The 16,876-nt window shown below is 40.9% G+C and overlaps 1 protein-coding gene across 2 annotated transcripts in view; it reads left to right on the forward strand.

Annotated features, from left to right (window-relative positions):
- PROS1 (protein S) overlaps window positions 1-1,824 on the forward strand; it is a 70,313-nt gene extending 68,489 nt beyond the window's left edge. For both annotated transcript variants that reach the window (XM_056559337.1, XM_056559336.1), the window contains exon 15: window positions 1,493-1,824. In XM_056559337.1, the coding sequence (XP_056415312.1) occupies window positions 1,493-1,635 (143 nt within the window). In that variant the 3' untranslated portion in view covers window positions 1,636-1,824. The remainder of the gene's footprint in view (window positions 1-1,492) is intronic.
- Window positions 1,825-16,876: the final 15,052 nt, after the last annotated feature.

The raw sequence follows: 16,876 nt of genomic DNA on the forward strand, positions 1-16,876 counted from the left end.
TCAGCTCTGACACTACTTATCTCTTGGAGAAACAGGTTAAGGAAATCTGTCGGCTCTGTATTATGCTCAAAGCTTGAACCTCAAAGAGGCTGTGTTACCCAAAATAAACACGCATCCTCCTTCCCTCCCTGCCTTGATAGGCATAGAGGCCTTGTCTTCCAGCACTGAGCTCTGCATATCAATTGGTCAAGGAAGGATGGGAGGAGGAGGTAGGAGGCATGCATTTAAGACAGGATAACATTCAACCTATTTTATCCCTGTTTCCTCGAAGATATGTGGTGACCATTGGATCATGTCTACATACATTAAAATGAGGCAGACAAAAATCTAATGCCTTTACATCTAATTTACAAATAGAATTAAAAGATATATTCCCATCTCTTAAAGTAATGTCAAGTTGCAAGGAGGTCAGACCCAACTGATTCTAAATCAGGATCAGTAGAGGTCCCAGAGATAAGATATCCTGTCACTATATAAGATAAAAATACCCCTTGAATGTTAATGTCCAATCTTAAACATCATAATTTTTTCTAAATAGGTACTAAACTGTATGCTGATCATTGACCCCACAGGAACTGGCCTCTCATTCAGTCATTGGCCACAGCCATAACCCACCTTGGCCAGATATTGGCTGAGCAGGACAGTAAATGTTTACTGGACAACCCATTTTAAAGGGGTACTCCGGTGGAAAACTTTTTTTTTTTTAATCAACTGGTGCCAGAAAGTTAAACCGATTTGTAAATAACTTCTATTAAAAAATCTTAATCCTTCCAGTACTTATTAGCTGCTGAATACTACAGAGGAAATTCTTTTCATTTTGGAACACAGAGCATGGACATCTCTGTCCATTTTAGGAACTGTCCAGAGCAGCATGTTTGGGTATTTTCTCCTACTCTGGACAGTTCTTAAAATGGACAGAGATGTCAGCAGCGAGCACTGTGCTCGTGATGTCAGCAGAGAGCACTGTGTTCCAAAAAGAAAATAATTCCCTCTGTAGTATTCAGCAGCTAATAAGTACCCCTTTAAGTTTGTTCACACTTAAATATTACACTGTGTATTTTGCTGCAGATTTTCCTCAGCTGATTTTGCTACCCATTGACTTTAAAAGGAATCAAAATCTGTTACAGAAAAACTACAACAAGATATCCAGGTGCAAACATACCGTAAATAGTAAAACGGTATGCAATAAGCACCTAAGCTATTTGTCACTCCAGATTGTTGCCATTTAACTTTATATAGCAAGTATAGCAAGTTAATATAGGACTTTGAGCTTCATGATAAAAATGGAAATGAATCAATAGAAAATTCTGGACCTACAAAATAAAGTAAATATTTACCTAAAGCCCACTTACTAAATTTCAAAGGATATACCCATTTTAAACATATTAACATAATATGCCATAAATATCTGACTTACTGTGAAATTAGGGTCTCATAATCCCTGTTGACTAGGTCACATGGTCAATAACACAGTGTCTATTTTTATTTTTAGATGTCCCAGTTATGGCTACTCCAGTTTCCGCCTTCTACGTTGGCTGTATGGACATCACCATTAATGGAAAGCTGGTGGACCTTGATGATGCTTTGTTCAAGCAAAATGACATTCGATCACATTCTTGTCCTTTAATTTCTTAGTCTCAAGAGTGACTTGTTATATTTTTTTATATTTTTGTAGCATCTACTACTGAACTACCAAACTTATGTGACCTACAAGAGATGTGCCAGAACTCTTTGTGCTATGTGTAATACTCTGTACTGTATCGTGTGCCGAACTTAAAGGGTAACTCTCATTAAAACTAGTTTTTGCTATTGCACTCCTTATGGTAAATAAAAATATTTCGAATATACATTGTTTAAAAAAAAAAAAAAAAAATCTATATTTTACTTGTGCTTAAAAAGGCTCAAGAGCACATTTTCCCCCATCTCATACACAGACTTTGGACCAAAGTCCAAACACAGAAAGTGCAGCCTGGAGTGCTGGGGGGGGGGGGGGTGTCCAGCCTCATCCAATCATAGCTCCTCTCACACTTAATTACCATATGCTGTTGGTTGGGCACACATCCCTCAGCACTCCAGACTGCACTTCCTGTGTTTTGGCTTCGGTCCAAAATCTGTGTATGAGATGGGGGAAAATTTGCTCTTGAGCTTTTTTAAGCACAAATAAAACATAGAAAACTTCATTTTTTTTAAACAAAGTATATTAGAATTTTTTTTATTTACCATAAGGAGTGCAATAGCAAAAATTTGTTTTAATGAGAGTGCCCATTTAATTCCTTTATATTTTCCATTTTATCAGTATTGCAAAGACAAACAAGAAAGAATTTGTAGAATTCCATTTAAACAAAGTTAAACATTTTATAGTTTTTTTTTGTTTCTTGTTTCTTGTTTTCTGTCTATTCTGTCTCTTCTATGATATGGCAGATTGTCTGAGAAAAAGGTTAAGGGTCTGCAGCACTGGAGAAGACTGATAAGTGGAAATGGAAGCTTTTTTTCCCTATAATTCATATTAAGAAATGGGACTTCAAATTATCAAGGTAGTATCAGGAGGCCAGTCTTAATTGTTAGGTCTATCCCTGTTTGCATATACTTGGAGCCATGTTCCCATTCACTGTTATAAGTAAAATTCCTCTGAAATGCATTTGAGAGTGAATCATACATCACTGTGTTGAAGAATCATGTCCCTCGTTCATGCTGTCCATGGTATGGGCAGCATGAACTGATAACAGTTTGCATCATGTCACAGGCTCTCAAATCAGTCTGCTCCGTCCCTCCTCCCCCTCCCATCCTGTCCTAACAAGACAAGACCAGTGATATGAAGGGGGTAGCTGGTATTACTGCTGATTAGATTTATACAGTTGCCTTATCTAATGAGTTATAAATCTTATGAGCAGTAATACCAGCTTTCCCCTTCACATCACTGGTCTTGTCCCATGCTGATAAGAGGAGAGGGAGGTAGAGATAGGGCAGACTGATTTTAGTGCCTGTGATATGACGTCACAGCTAATAAGTGAAAGAAAGCAGTTGATATGGAAGATCTCTGCATTATGGCTAATAATATTATGTTAGTAAGTTGTCTTATTATACTTTCTGACACCATATACAGATTGTTTCTTTCACTGGACAACTTCCCTTACATCCCACTGTTGTAGCCCCACTAATCAGACATTGGTAGAATAACCTATTGTTATCACTAACACTTTGTGGTGGTATCATATGCAGTTAGACAAAAACATATCACTGCCATCTCATAGATTGCCAGAGCTGTTATCCCAGCTGGCCCCATAAATGCTCGATTGGTGGTAAATATGGTGATCGGGAAGGCCAAGAAACTATTGCAATCTAGAGGAAACATTCCTGGAAAACCCTTGCTGTGTGTAGGCTAGCATTATTCTGATAAAAAGACCAGTCAGAAGGCTGCAGGATGTCCTATCCTTAAACTATTAGTGTCCCTCTTATCACTATGCGATGGCTTCACATAATATTATGCCTGCAGTTGGGACAGTGTGTCTTATTAGTACAGCACAAGTAGGATTGAAGCGCTTATTATAATGCCTTCATACTCAAAACTTACCAATGTAAACACTTGCTCACTTGGGGATCAAGAGCCATTTTTCTGGGCTCTGGATCCAGTGCCAAGTAGGCAGCCTTTCGCATGCACTTCGATAGATATAAAATAGATGTTTTTTCATATGCTGCGGATAGGGGATAACTTTGCAAGATGGGAAAACCTTTTTTTAAGGTGTCACGCGGGCTGTATTTTGCTGTGTATTTTCTGCTGCATATTTTGCTACCCAATGACCTTAACAGCAGCAGCAAAATATGGCACGGTTGACTCTACCTTTTAAGCATGTTTGTTACATCAACAGTTATACAGGTGCACAGCTTTAAAGGGGTACTCCGCCCCTAGACATCTTATCCCCTATCCTTAGGATAGGGGATAAGATGTCAGATTGACGGGATCCCGCTGCTGGGGACCGCCTGGATCTACCATGCAGCACCAACCTGTAGCAGCTTCCGGAACCGCTGGAGGTCCTCAGGCTGAGTCCATCTCGACCACCGTTCCGGTGGTCGAGATAGACTCAGCCTGAGGACCTCCAGCGGTTCCGGAAGCCGCTACAGGTGTGTGCTGCATGGTAGATCCAAGGGGTCCCCAGCAGCGGGATCCCGTCAATCTGACATCTTATGCCCTATCCAAAGGATAGGGCATAAGATGTCTAGGGGCGGAGTAAATGACAGCTGCAGACTGGCAGTACTGTTGGGGCAATAACTCACTAAGGCTGGGCCTACATTGCACGACACAAAGATCGCAGATCGCACAATTCTGCCACCATTGACCTCAATGCAAATCGCATGGGAATGTGACCGGCATGGAACTTCTCTGCACTATGACTTTGTTTTTAAAGCAAAATCGAATGACAGAACAATTTATTCTTGATTTTTCTATTGCATGACCAAGGTTGCTGTATATCTCTAGCCTAACTCAGCCTCCATTCCCTGCACCGGGGATATACTGTACTGGAGTAGCTGCAGCACTTCAAATAGGCTAACGAACACTTTCTGTCTCTCACAGCTCTCAGACTACACAATACACTACAACACTTAGAACAACACTGGCAGGAAACTGGTCTATTTATGCCGACATGATAACCTTCCAATAGAACTGTCACCAGTCACCAAACACTAATCACAATGAAGCGCTAGATTTCCCATGTGAGTCCCAGGTCCATGATCTAACAGACACACGAGGGAATATTTATCAATGTTGGGGTATTTTTTGCGTGGCTGCTCAAAATTTACTAAAATCGTGCACAGGACTTTATAAATTTTGCACAATTATAGAAACCAGTGAGCTGCAGAGCTAGGTTGAACCTTTGTGCTCTGGCATCTGACACATTTGTACGTGGTGTAGGTTTGTGCAAAAAATGTAGGCTTTGCGGAAAAGTTGTGCACAAAAAACTATTTGCCGCACATGATAACTTCAAGCACACTGCATAAAGTGCTATACGGTGCCCCAAACGGTGCACTGGTTAGAAAAATGCTCTATCAAAAAGATTGCACAGTAAAGCCGCAATGGCGCAAAATTTGGCACCTAATAAACACCACAAAAACAGTGTACATCCATTGATAAATGTCCCCCATGGTGCCCAAGAAGGACTGCCACCCAGCCATACAATGAAAAAAAAAGCGTATTTGATCCCCTGCTGATTTTGTACATTTGTCCACTGACAAAGAAATGATCAGTCTATCGTTAATTTTTTTGAACAGTAAGAGACAGAATAATAACTACTGCATTTCAAATAGGGCATGAATTAATTAGAATTTTACTTTGTGAAATAAGTATCAGACGTTTCTCGTAGTTGGCCACCAGAGGGATTTTGTTCCACTCCTCTTTGCAGAGTCTCTCAAAGCCATTAAAGGGGTACTCTGACGGAAAACAATTTTTTTTAAACTCAACTGATGCCACAAAGTTAAACAGATTTGTAAATTACTTCCATTAAAAATCTTAATCCTTCCAGTATTTATCAGCTGCTGTATGCTCCACAGGAAGTTGTATCTCTTTCTGGAGTTCTTATTAGTCTGACACCACAGTGCTCTCTGCTGACACCTCTGTCCATATCAGGAACTGTCCAGAGCAGGAGAGATTTGCTATGGGGATTTGCTTGTACTCTGGACAGTTCCTGACATGGACAGAGGTGTCAGCAGAGAGCACTGTGGTCAGACAGAAAAGAATTCCAGAAAGAAATACAACTTCCTGTGGACGATACAGCAGCTGAACTGGAAGGATTAAGATTTTTTAATAGAAATAATTTACAAATCTGTTTAACTTTTTGGCACCAGTTGATTTAAAAAAAAATGTTTTCCACCAGAGTACCCCTTTAAGGTTTCAAGGCTGACGTTGGACAACTCAAACCTTTAGCTCTTACCACAGAATTTCTATGGGGTTGAAATTTGAAGACTTGCTAGGCCACTCCAGAACCTTAATATGCGTCTTCTTGAGTCACTCTTTTGTTGCCTTGGGCTTGTGTTTGGATCATTGACGGTACGTGGGCCAATCTATCGTCTCCTTGACGTAGTGAAGTTTTTCTTTCCTTTTAGCAGAAAAACTCCCCAAAGCATAAAGTTTCCACCTTCATGGTTGACGATGGGAATGGTGTTCTTGGGGTCATAGGCAGCATCCCTCATTTTCCAAACACGGCAAGTTGAGCTGCTGCCAAAGAGGTTGCCTTTGGTCTCATCTGATCACAACACTTTCATCCAGTTCTCCTCTGAATGATTCTGATGTTCATTGGCAAACTTCAAATGGGCCTGCACATGTGGGATATTGTGCGGGTCCCTGCTGTCTTAGGATCATTGACAAGATTTTCCTGTGTAGTTCTGGGATTATTCCTCACTCTTCTCATGATCATTGAAATTCAACAAGGTGAGATCTTGCATGGAGACCCGACCGAGGAAGATTTTATATTGTATTTCTTCCATTTGTGAATAATCTCACCAACTGTTGAAAACTTCTCACCAAGCTGCTTGGCGGTGGTGTTGTAGCCCATCTGTAGGTCTATAATCTTATCCCTGACATATCTAGACAGCTCTTTGCTCTTGACCATGGTGGAGAATTTGGAATCTGACTGATTACTTCTGTGAACTGGTGTCTTTTATACAGGTAACAAGCTGAGATTAGGAGCACTCCCTTTAAGAGTAAAGTAAAATGCAAATCAATAACAACTTATTTAAAATGTGTATTTATGTTGTTTTTTTAAAGTTTTCCTGTCTCTCATTGTTCATATTAGGGTTGGGAGTGAATATTTGCAATGCGAATATTTATCGCGAATATCGCATATTCACGAATTCACGAATATAGCACTAATTATTCGCAATTACGAATATAATTTTTTTTTTTCACAGTACACATCACAGTGATCATCCCTCCCTGCTTCCAGCTTTTGATGTAAACAAGGCTTCTTTTAGCTCTTTTATCACGCGATATGCATGTGCATGGGAATTTTATGGCACATAGTAAAAAAAAAGGGCACGAATATTACAAAAATGCGAATTTTGCGAATATATGACAAATATTCCTCCATATATACGCGAAATATCGCGAATTCGAATATGACCTATGCCGCTTAACACTAGTTCATATATACCTACCATTAAAGATATAGACAGATCATTTCTTTGTCACTAGGCAAACATACAAAATCACTGTAACTGCAGCAAACAATACTAGTGCAAAGACTAAAGGTACAAAATAAACATTCTGCAGTGGCATCAGTAACATAACAATACAATAGTGGTAACACCTCGCACACCATTGAGGTGAGTACTAGTACATTGGAGGTTCATAGCACTTTGAGTTTCACCTTCCTTACTTACGAAAAATGTTCTCCTTGTTGTACACAATTTACACATCAAACACCACTCTTATTATTCTTCACCACATTGTCATTTATGTATATTGTAGGTATTTCTATACCTTTTACAATCTACACTGTATAATAACTTATTTTTTATTTTAATATGCTTCTATAAATTGTGTACAACAAGGAGAACATTTTTCACTAAGGAGTTTACATTGCTACGTTCCAAGACCAATACCTCTACCTATCAGTGTCTGCCCTTTTCCCAGAATTCAGTCTGTGTAAGGATACACATTTCACCCATCAACACTGGCCCAAAGTATTCTAATTTCTAGCTCACAGTTAATAATATTATAATCTGTAATGCTGATGTTTTTTCATACAATACCTTACATTCTTACTCACTTCTTAGCTGCTTGTAGAACTTTAATCAGCAGAAATCTTACTGCCACTAGGTGGTGCTAATGGATTTCAGTCCATACATCATATTCTCTGAAGAAGTAATGATAATGATCTTTAAACAAAATGTAATTGTAGACAATGGAAATCAGTTTTCGAGATTTAAAATGATAACTCTATTTATTTAAGCAACAAAGTTATCCAGCGTCCACATTATCAATGTAGTAGATAGAATATCTGTGATTGTGATGGTAGTGCTATTACATTATACATCACTAATATCAGTAGAAAGAAAAGTTTTAAAGGCTGTAAAATCTAAATCACCTGAAAAATATTATACTGTAAAAAAGAATTCATTGGAATATCATATTAATCTATCTATTTATCTCATATCTATCTATCTATCTATCTATCTAAATAACCAACAAAAGGGCGCAGCACTCCAATAAAAAAAATAAAAAAAACATGTATATTTCTTCCATCATATCCAGTCTTCATATCCAAACTAGAAAATGGCTCCATAGAGAGCTGAAATGTTGCTTGACTGGAAAACTACCACAAGAGGACATAGTTTTAAATTAGATGGGCAAAGGTTTCTGCAGTAATATCAGGAAGTATTACTTTACTGAGAGAGTAGTGGATGCATGGAATAGCCTTCCTGCAGAAGTGGTCGCTGCAAATACAGTAAAGGAGTTTAAACATGCATGGGATAAGCATAAGGCTATCCTTCATATAAGACAGGGCCAGGGACTATTGATAGGATAGGATATTGGGCAGACTAGATGGGCCAAATGGTTCTCATCTGCCAACACATTCTATGTTTCTATGATGGAATAAATATACATGCTTTTTTTTTAAATTGGAGTGCTCCACCCTTTTGTTGGATATTTACTTGGCGTAACCCTGGTCAAGGTTCTGGATGCGGGCACCCACCACATACTGCATATGTTGTTTTTTTTATTTATTTATCTGTCTGTCTATCTATCTAAGGTGGCGCAAAAAAGTATTTAGTCAGCCACCAATTGTGCAAGTTCTCCCACTTAAAAAGATGAGAGAGGCCTGTAATTTTCATCATAGTTATACCTCAACTAATTTTTTTGCAAATTATGGTGGAAAATAAGTATTTGGTCAATAACAAAAGTTCTTCTCAATACTTTGTTATATACCCTTTGTTGGCAATGACAGAGGTCAAACATTTTCTGTAAGTCTTCACAAGGTTTTCACACACTGTTGCTGGTATTTTGGCCCATTCCTCCATGCAGATCTCCTCTAGAGCAGTGCTGTTTTGGGGCTGTCGCTAGGCAACATGGACTTTCAACTCCCTCCAAAGGTTTTCTATGGGGTTGAGATCTGAAGACTGGCTAGGCCACTGCAGGACCTTGAAATGCTTCTTACGAAGCCACTCCTTCGTTGCCCAGGCAGTGTGTTTGGGATCATTGTCATGCTGAAAGACCCAGCCACGTTTCATCTTCAATGCCCTTGCTGATGGAAGGAGGTTTTCACTCAAAATCTCACGATACATGGCCCCATTCATTCTGTCCTTTACATGGATCAGTCGTCCTGGTCCCTTAGCAGAAAAACAGCCCCAAAGAATGATGTTTCCACCCCCATGCTTCACAGTAGGTATGGTGTTCTTTGGATGCAACTCAGCATTCTTTCTCCTCCAAACACGACGAGTTGAGTTTTTACCAAAAAGTTCTACTTTGGTTTCATCTAACCATAGGATATTCTCCCAATCCTCTTCTGGATCATCCAAATGCTCTTTATCAAATTTCAGACGTGCCCGGACATGTACTGGCTTAAGTAGGGGGACATGTGTGGCACTGCATGATTTGAGTCCCTGTTGGTGTAGTGTTACTGATGGTAGCCTTTGTTACTTTGGTCCCAGCTCTTCAGTTCATTCACTAGGTCCCCCCCATTTGTTTCTGGGATTTTTGCTCACCGTTCATGTGATCATTTTCACACCACCGGGTGAGATCTTGCGTAGAGCCCCAGATCGAGAAAGATGATCAGTGGTCTTGCATGTCTTCCATTTTCTAATAATTGCTCCCACAGTTGATTTTTTTCACACCAAGCTGCTTGCCGATTGCAGATTCAGTCTTCCCAGCCTGGTGCCCGTCTACAATTTTGTTTCTAGTGTCCTTCGACAGCTCTTTGGTCTTGGCCATAGTGGAGTTTGGAGTGTGACTGTTTGAGGTTGCGGACAGGTGTCTTTTATACTGATAACAAGTTCTAACAGGTGCCATTAATACAGGTAACGCGTGGAGGACAGAGGAGACTCTTAAAGAAGAAGTTACAGGTCTGTGAGAGCCAGAAATCTTGCTTGTTTGTGGGTGACCAAATGCTTATTTTCCACCATAATTTGCAAATAAATTCTTTAAAAATCAGACAATGTGACTTTATGGATTTTTTTTTCTCATTATGTCTCTCATAGTTGAGGTATACCTATGATGAAAATTACAGGCCTCTGTCATCTTTTTAAGTGGGAGAACCTGCAATGTATCTAGTACCTATTCTTCTATTTATTTATCTATCTATCTATCTAGGTGCATATGGCATAACTGCCTACTTGGCACTGGTAGAGGTTGCTATCACTGGTATAGCCAGAGCACAGAAAAATGTGTCTGGACCTCCAGGTAAGCAAGTGCTGCTTTCAAGTGTAAGCACGTCCTTAGGATGTGCATGCAGTTAAAAGTTGTATTGGAGCAAAGAGCCATTGGCTCCATAGTCCATCACATACTTTTGTCAGTTGCTGGTGTAATGAAGAAAACTGTGTCCCTGAGGTGGAATGTGACCCTCTATACAGGGACACAGTTTTCTGCTTTACAGCCTTCCCCCTTTGACTCTATACCTGCTACCCTCTCTCAGGGGGCTGGTGACTAAGTTTCTCCACACATCTTCCAATCTTTTCCAAACCGCCTGTACCGCACATCCACAATCCATCTACTAGCTGTTTTAAGACTGCAACCGCCAGCATGTCCCCACTGTATGGGCATGCTGTGGGAGTTGTAGTCTTGGAACAGGTTGGGGTAGACGGTATAAGTGCGGCATGGGCAGGTGGGAGAAAGGCTGTGGAGCGCTCCTCTGGCTGCGCTCCACAGTCTGTCTAAGCAGTATAGAAACACTGCCCCTGTCCCCCTGAGAGAGGGTAGCGGCGATGGAATGAGAGGGAGCGGTCTGTAAAGTAGAAAACTGTGTGCTTGTGCGGAGGGTCACATTCTGCTACAGGGACACAGTTTTCTTCATTACACTGGCAGCTTTAAATGACCTGAAAAAGGCTAGAAGTGGCTCAGAACTTCTGCATCCTCTTAAAAGCATGCAAGATAAGGAAGAAACTATGTACAAAATGGGAGAAATACCTAGCTACTGCAGAAATCTACCTACCTAACAGGGGTTAACTACTAACCTACTAAAAGACCTGTCTTTCTACTCAGAACACTTACCTACCTACTTGGTAGACCTACCTAATGGAGGAAACTACCTACTAACTAGGAAAACCTACCTATCTATTGTTGCAACTGACTACCTACTTAGGGTCTTGCCTACCTAAGGGGAGAAAATACATACATAATGTGGATAAGTACCTACTGGGGGACCTACCTATGTAATGGGGGAAATTACTGACCTACTGGGGGACCTATCTTCCTGGAAGCACCTACGAGGGAAACTACCTATCTAATCGGGAGCCTACCTACCTACTGAGGGAACTACCTTTCTACTGGGTGGACCTTCTTTCCTAATGGGATCACCTACCTATCTACTGGAGCAACATACCAATCTAATGGAGGGACTTACGTAATGGTAGGACTTACCAACACCTCCCCACCCAACCCGCCTTATGCATTCCCTGTGCACTGTCCTACCCATTCCTACTGTGTGTGTGGAGTATTATTACCAATCAAGGCAGTATGTATGAGGGGAAAGGTGGGGATGGTGCTGGAAAAAGGAGGAGCCTACAATGTTTGTCTGGCAGATTATGTGAGTGGGAGACTTCACTAAGTTTACATAATTTACATTAAAAATAAATTATTTGCATTGCCCTATTCTGACTCCAATAACTTATTTTTCTGTCTATGAAGCTGCGTGATTGCTGAATTTGCGCAGTGATCTTTAGTTTTTATTGGTACCATTTTAGGCAAAATGGGACTTTTTGATTGTTTTATCTTCCATTTTTCTGGGATGCGAGGTGACTAAATAAAACACAATTCTGGCTTTCTTTTTCCCTTCATGGCATTCAATGTGCGGGACCACTAACCTTATATTATAATAGTTCAGATGTGTCAAAGGCTCACAGTCACACACTATGGCGCAGACTCCTTAGCCCACTCCATATGTTCCTAACACCCTGGAGCTGCACATGTATAGTGGAAGGGGTTAAAAAAGAAAAAAAAGTCTATATTATTAAATACCAATGATGTACTCTTTTTCAACTTTTTATTAGTTGTAATAAAGGGATTTTCTGGGGGATAAAAAAAAAATGAAAAGGGAGGAGGCTGCTGGGTGGATCAGTTGGTTGGTTGGTCTGTCTGTTCATCACTCTCCATGCAGTTGACTTGTCTCAGGACATTAACAATCAATAGAGTGGAAAACTTATCCCAGGTTTAGATTACAATATTCAATACAGTGACCTGCACTTTTCTGCTGATTTTCCATGTTCCATCACTTACTGTATTTGCATATTTTAAGACCTTCTTGTAATGGTGGAGCTCTAGATCATGTCATCAGCCATACACACAACCTTACACAAGGGATAGGATAAGATGAATGAGCAATGATTTTATTTAGTTTTAATGCAATTTCCCAAAAGGTTATAGATGTAGATCTTTTTGTCTATACTCCATTAAAGCGTTCTCAGTCTTGGGCTCATTTATCTTTTCATTCTAAAGGGTATGTATTCATAGGGGGAGGGGAGGGGGTCTGTAAAGACCATAAAAGCTGGAAAGGAGCAAAGTAATAAAACTTGAATAGATACTTATATCACAAGCGCTGTACCAAGGGCTGTGGAAATGCCCAATCTGCTGCAGAACTATAAGTACCTGTCCCTGTAACTTGGTACTATTGATTTGTAACACTAAGAATAATAAAAAATAGTATGCGCTATAAGGGACTTAATTATGCCCACACTCACATTTCAGAAGATTGGAACCCCGGTGGATGTGGATCCCCTGGAACTGTGTGGCAAATGACTTGGACCGTACCAGGGAGCGGAGTATAAGGTGCCGCTGGTTTTCACCAGAGCCCGCCGCAAAGCGGGATGAACTTGCTGCGGCAGGTGGCACCCAGGTCGCTACCCATGGCACGGCTCGACCACACAGGCGGCTGAGGAGATGCGAGGCACAGGAGGGATAAGGCGGCACAGTTGCGTAGTCAGGACGTAGCAGGAGGTCAATAGGCAGGCGGCAGAGAAGCAGGTCGGGTCTCAAAGCAAAGGATCAGATACACAGCAAGGCAGAAACACGGGCATAATCTCTCATACACAGGCATAATCTCCCATACACAGAGCGGCTATATAAGACTTTCACTATTCAGTTTTGTTCTTAGTCTAGGTCCTCTTCTCTAATATAGTTAATAGACAGGTTCCTTTCTCCTTACAGCATTACGGGTGTATATTATTTACTGTCCACGGGCATTACCACATCGGCAGCGATACGCTGCAGTAATAAAGATCTATCTCCATCTTCATACTGCTTATCAGGTATATGTGAGCAATTGACACAGACACCTTATTACACTAAGTTCAGTGTAGAGATTACTCGCCTCATGCCGTTCTCTTCTATAGTTAACCGCTGATCACTTCATCATCCACCGCATCATTGAGGATCAGTACAGGTACGCTTAATACACTTTCAAATACCAGATGTATGCGCATAATTAAGTCCCTTTTAGCACATACTATTTTTTATTATTCTAAGTAATAATACTTAATATCAAATATGTATGAAAACAAAAGGACTATAGTGGTCATTTATTAACAGGAGCTATTTTTGTGTTTTTTTCACCAATGTGGTGCACTAGTGTGGGCCAAACACATTATGTCCTTTTTTTAAATAAAAAGTCCAAACCTTTTGATACATCTCTGCTAGTGTTTACGGAGCTATTGTTGAGCACATTTGTCAGTCAGCCGTGGATGTCTGCGCCTGGTCCTGGCTGAAGTGGACGCTTTAGAAATCTGTGCAACTATTGCAAAAGGGGCACTTCATAAATCAGCGTAATCTGTGCACCTAAAAAAACACGCCCAAACCATGCCCACAAAATGTCCAATGGATGTCGGCAAAAGTCACATAAATGTGGTGAATGCGGTGCACGGTGACTTCACAAAAATATAGGCCCATTAGGGTCTTCATAAATGACCCCCATACGTGTGCGATCACCACCATATATTCACAAAGATTATCCCCTCGGGGCACTAGACCCTCTTAAAGGAGTAGTCCAGTATTGGAAAAGTTATACCCTATCCTAAGGATAGGGGATAAGTTTCAGAACGTGGGGGGTCCGAACGCTGGGCCCCCCCGCGATCTCCCGTACGGGGCCCCGGCTCTTCGGCCAGATAGCGCGTGTCGATCACCGCACGAAGCAGCAGCTGACATGCCTCCTCAATAGAGTGCTATAGCAGGGGGCTCCGGCGCTCCCATAGAGCTTTCCCCTCTTCGTGTGGTGGTTGACACACCCCCTTCCTGCGGACTGCCGGGGCCCCGTACAGGAGATTGCGGGGGTCCCAGTAGTCGGACCCCCCCCCCCCCCCCCCGCTACGTTTTCCAGTCCTGGAGAACTCCTTTAAATTTGGGACCCTGCTAAAAAAAACAAAGCTTTATTGCATCACTTAAAAACATTAGTCTAAACTATGGTTTGGACAAAAGTTTGTACATGATGTGATAAAGTTACATTTTTTAGAGGGGGTCCCAAGTTTAAGTTGTGCTGAGAGGGGATAATATACCGCAAAGGGGTTTGGCAATTGATAACTTAGGGATATTTTGTGGTTCATGTACAATTGTGGCAGAAGGCTAAGCATCCGTGTTACATACTGCTAGTGCTTGGGCCTAAAGATACCACTGGCGACATCTAATGTGGCGCCATTACACCCCACTATTCTATGATGCTTTCCCCATCACATTGCTGTGTAAACAGATATAGGGATAATTCACTGTTGGGCTTTGTTCATTCCAGTCAAGCACTGAAGACGGATAGATGGAGCACATGGGTGAATGTAAATCCAGCACGAGGCACTTATCCATGCCTGTATATCTTGTGGCCTCGGATCTGTCTTTAGTTAATCAAAGAGCTAAACAAAGGTGACAAAATGACTTTACAAGCTCACGGGAAACAGCTGGAGATGTATAGCAGGGAGTGTGCATGACTCAGGCCACATCCATCCATCTCTCCTGTCAATAATCTTCTCGGTGAATTACTTAACCATATAATCTCTTTACAGCAAATAAAGCTCCATTATTATTACATTAGGGCAGAGAGACATCCATCATAATGTGTTTGTCATGCGTCCACCTTTACACCACCGCACCCTATGGAGAGGACAAATGGGATTAGTATGGGCCAGTAATGCAGTGACATCAAGTATGATGAATTGTTCTTTATATTCAGTGACTTTTTCCAATAACCATATGCACAAAAGAGATAATCCATGTAGTGTATGTGAGAAATGTAACAATCTTTATTCCTTAGACATAATTCATTCTAGAAAAGGAATTATGGAATGATTATATCTATCTAATATCTATATCTAAAATCTATTCATCTAATATCTATCTATCTTTCCCATCTCTCTCTATCTCTCTCTCTCTCTCTCTCTCTCTCTCACATATCTATCGTTTTAGCCATTCTATTCTATCTATCTATCTATCATCTCAGATCTATCTCATATCTATCTATCTATCAATCTATCTAGACAAAGAATAAGTCAGCCAGCGCTTTAGTTGATACCAAACTATTATATGGACCTGGCCTACAAGTACACGCTACTAGGCTAGATATACAGCAACAGAAGAATGCAGCAGCACACTGCCAGCACAAAGATATAGTTGAAACATGAATATGCAGTTAAAACATGGAGAGCTATACAGCTATGATGTAATAGATGCAAATGTGAAACTATGAAATAGTGAGGCACTTAGCTCGCAATTTTGTCTCCGCCGGCGGTCAAATAGCTTGGACAGAGGCATATTCACAGTGTAGGGTCCGTCCCAATGAAGCCACCTTATCGCGGTGGGACGGTCCAAGCTATTTGACCGCCGGCGGAGACAAATTTGCGAGCTAAGTGCCTCACTATTTCATAGTTTCACATTTGCATCTATTACACCATAGCTGTATAGCTCTCCATGTTTTAACTGCATATTCATGTTTCAACTATATCTTTGTGCTGGCAGTGTGCTGCTGCATTCTTCTGTTGCTGCTATCAATCTATCTATCTATACAAGGAAATAAATGTGTCTTGCAGCACTCCAATTCAGTGAAAAAGGAAAGGTTTATTTCCTCATGGAAAGGATGCAATGTTTCAACCATCTGCACCATCTTTATCAAGCATGCAAAGTGACAAAAACCTCCCATATTTATATGGGGTACATGCAAAATCAATTTGGTGATTTATTGTGATACATTTCGCAATTATTAAAATACACACATATATACAAGTGAATCTTCAAGGATAATATACATAGTATAGTGAAAGGTGATAGTACATCATACAGTGTACTTCAAACAATACATACATTGACACCGCCACAGGACACGTTTCCACTTCAATCAGCAGGCAAACCACAGTTCTTTATGCAAGTCCGGACCCTCGCCAGCTTTATTAGACAGGTTGCAGGATAAATAAAAAACATAACACAGGGACAAAACAAAACCCTAGACCATCCAGTCACTAACTAAACAATCCAGCATGCCCTGTCTATCAACTGGTGGGCTTTTCCCAGCCAGTTAAACTTATGCCTTCTGCATCCTTCTACTCACTGTTCACACACAGCGTTTGCAACGTCTTGCTGTGTGTCTCGTCCACACCACTTCTCGGGGCCACTCACAGCTCGGGCTATGTGTTCCTCAGCAGGACCCCTGCCTCCCCCTACAGCCACCTTGTTGTCTTCTAGAGAGAGCCCAGTTATTCTGTTTGA

The sequence above is a fragment of the Hyla sarda genome, chromosome 2, assembly GCF_029499605.1.
Source record: "Hyla sarda isolate aHylSar1 chromosome 2, aHylSar1.hap1, whole genome shotgun sequence".
Classification (NCBI taxonomy): Eukaryota; Metazoa; Chordata; class Amphibia; order Anura; family Hylidae; genus Hyla; species Hyla sarda.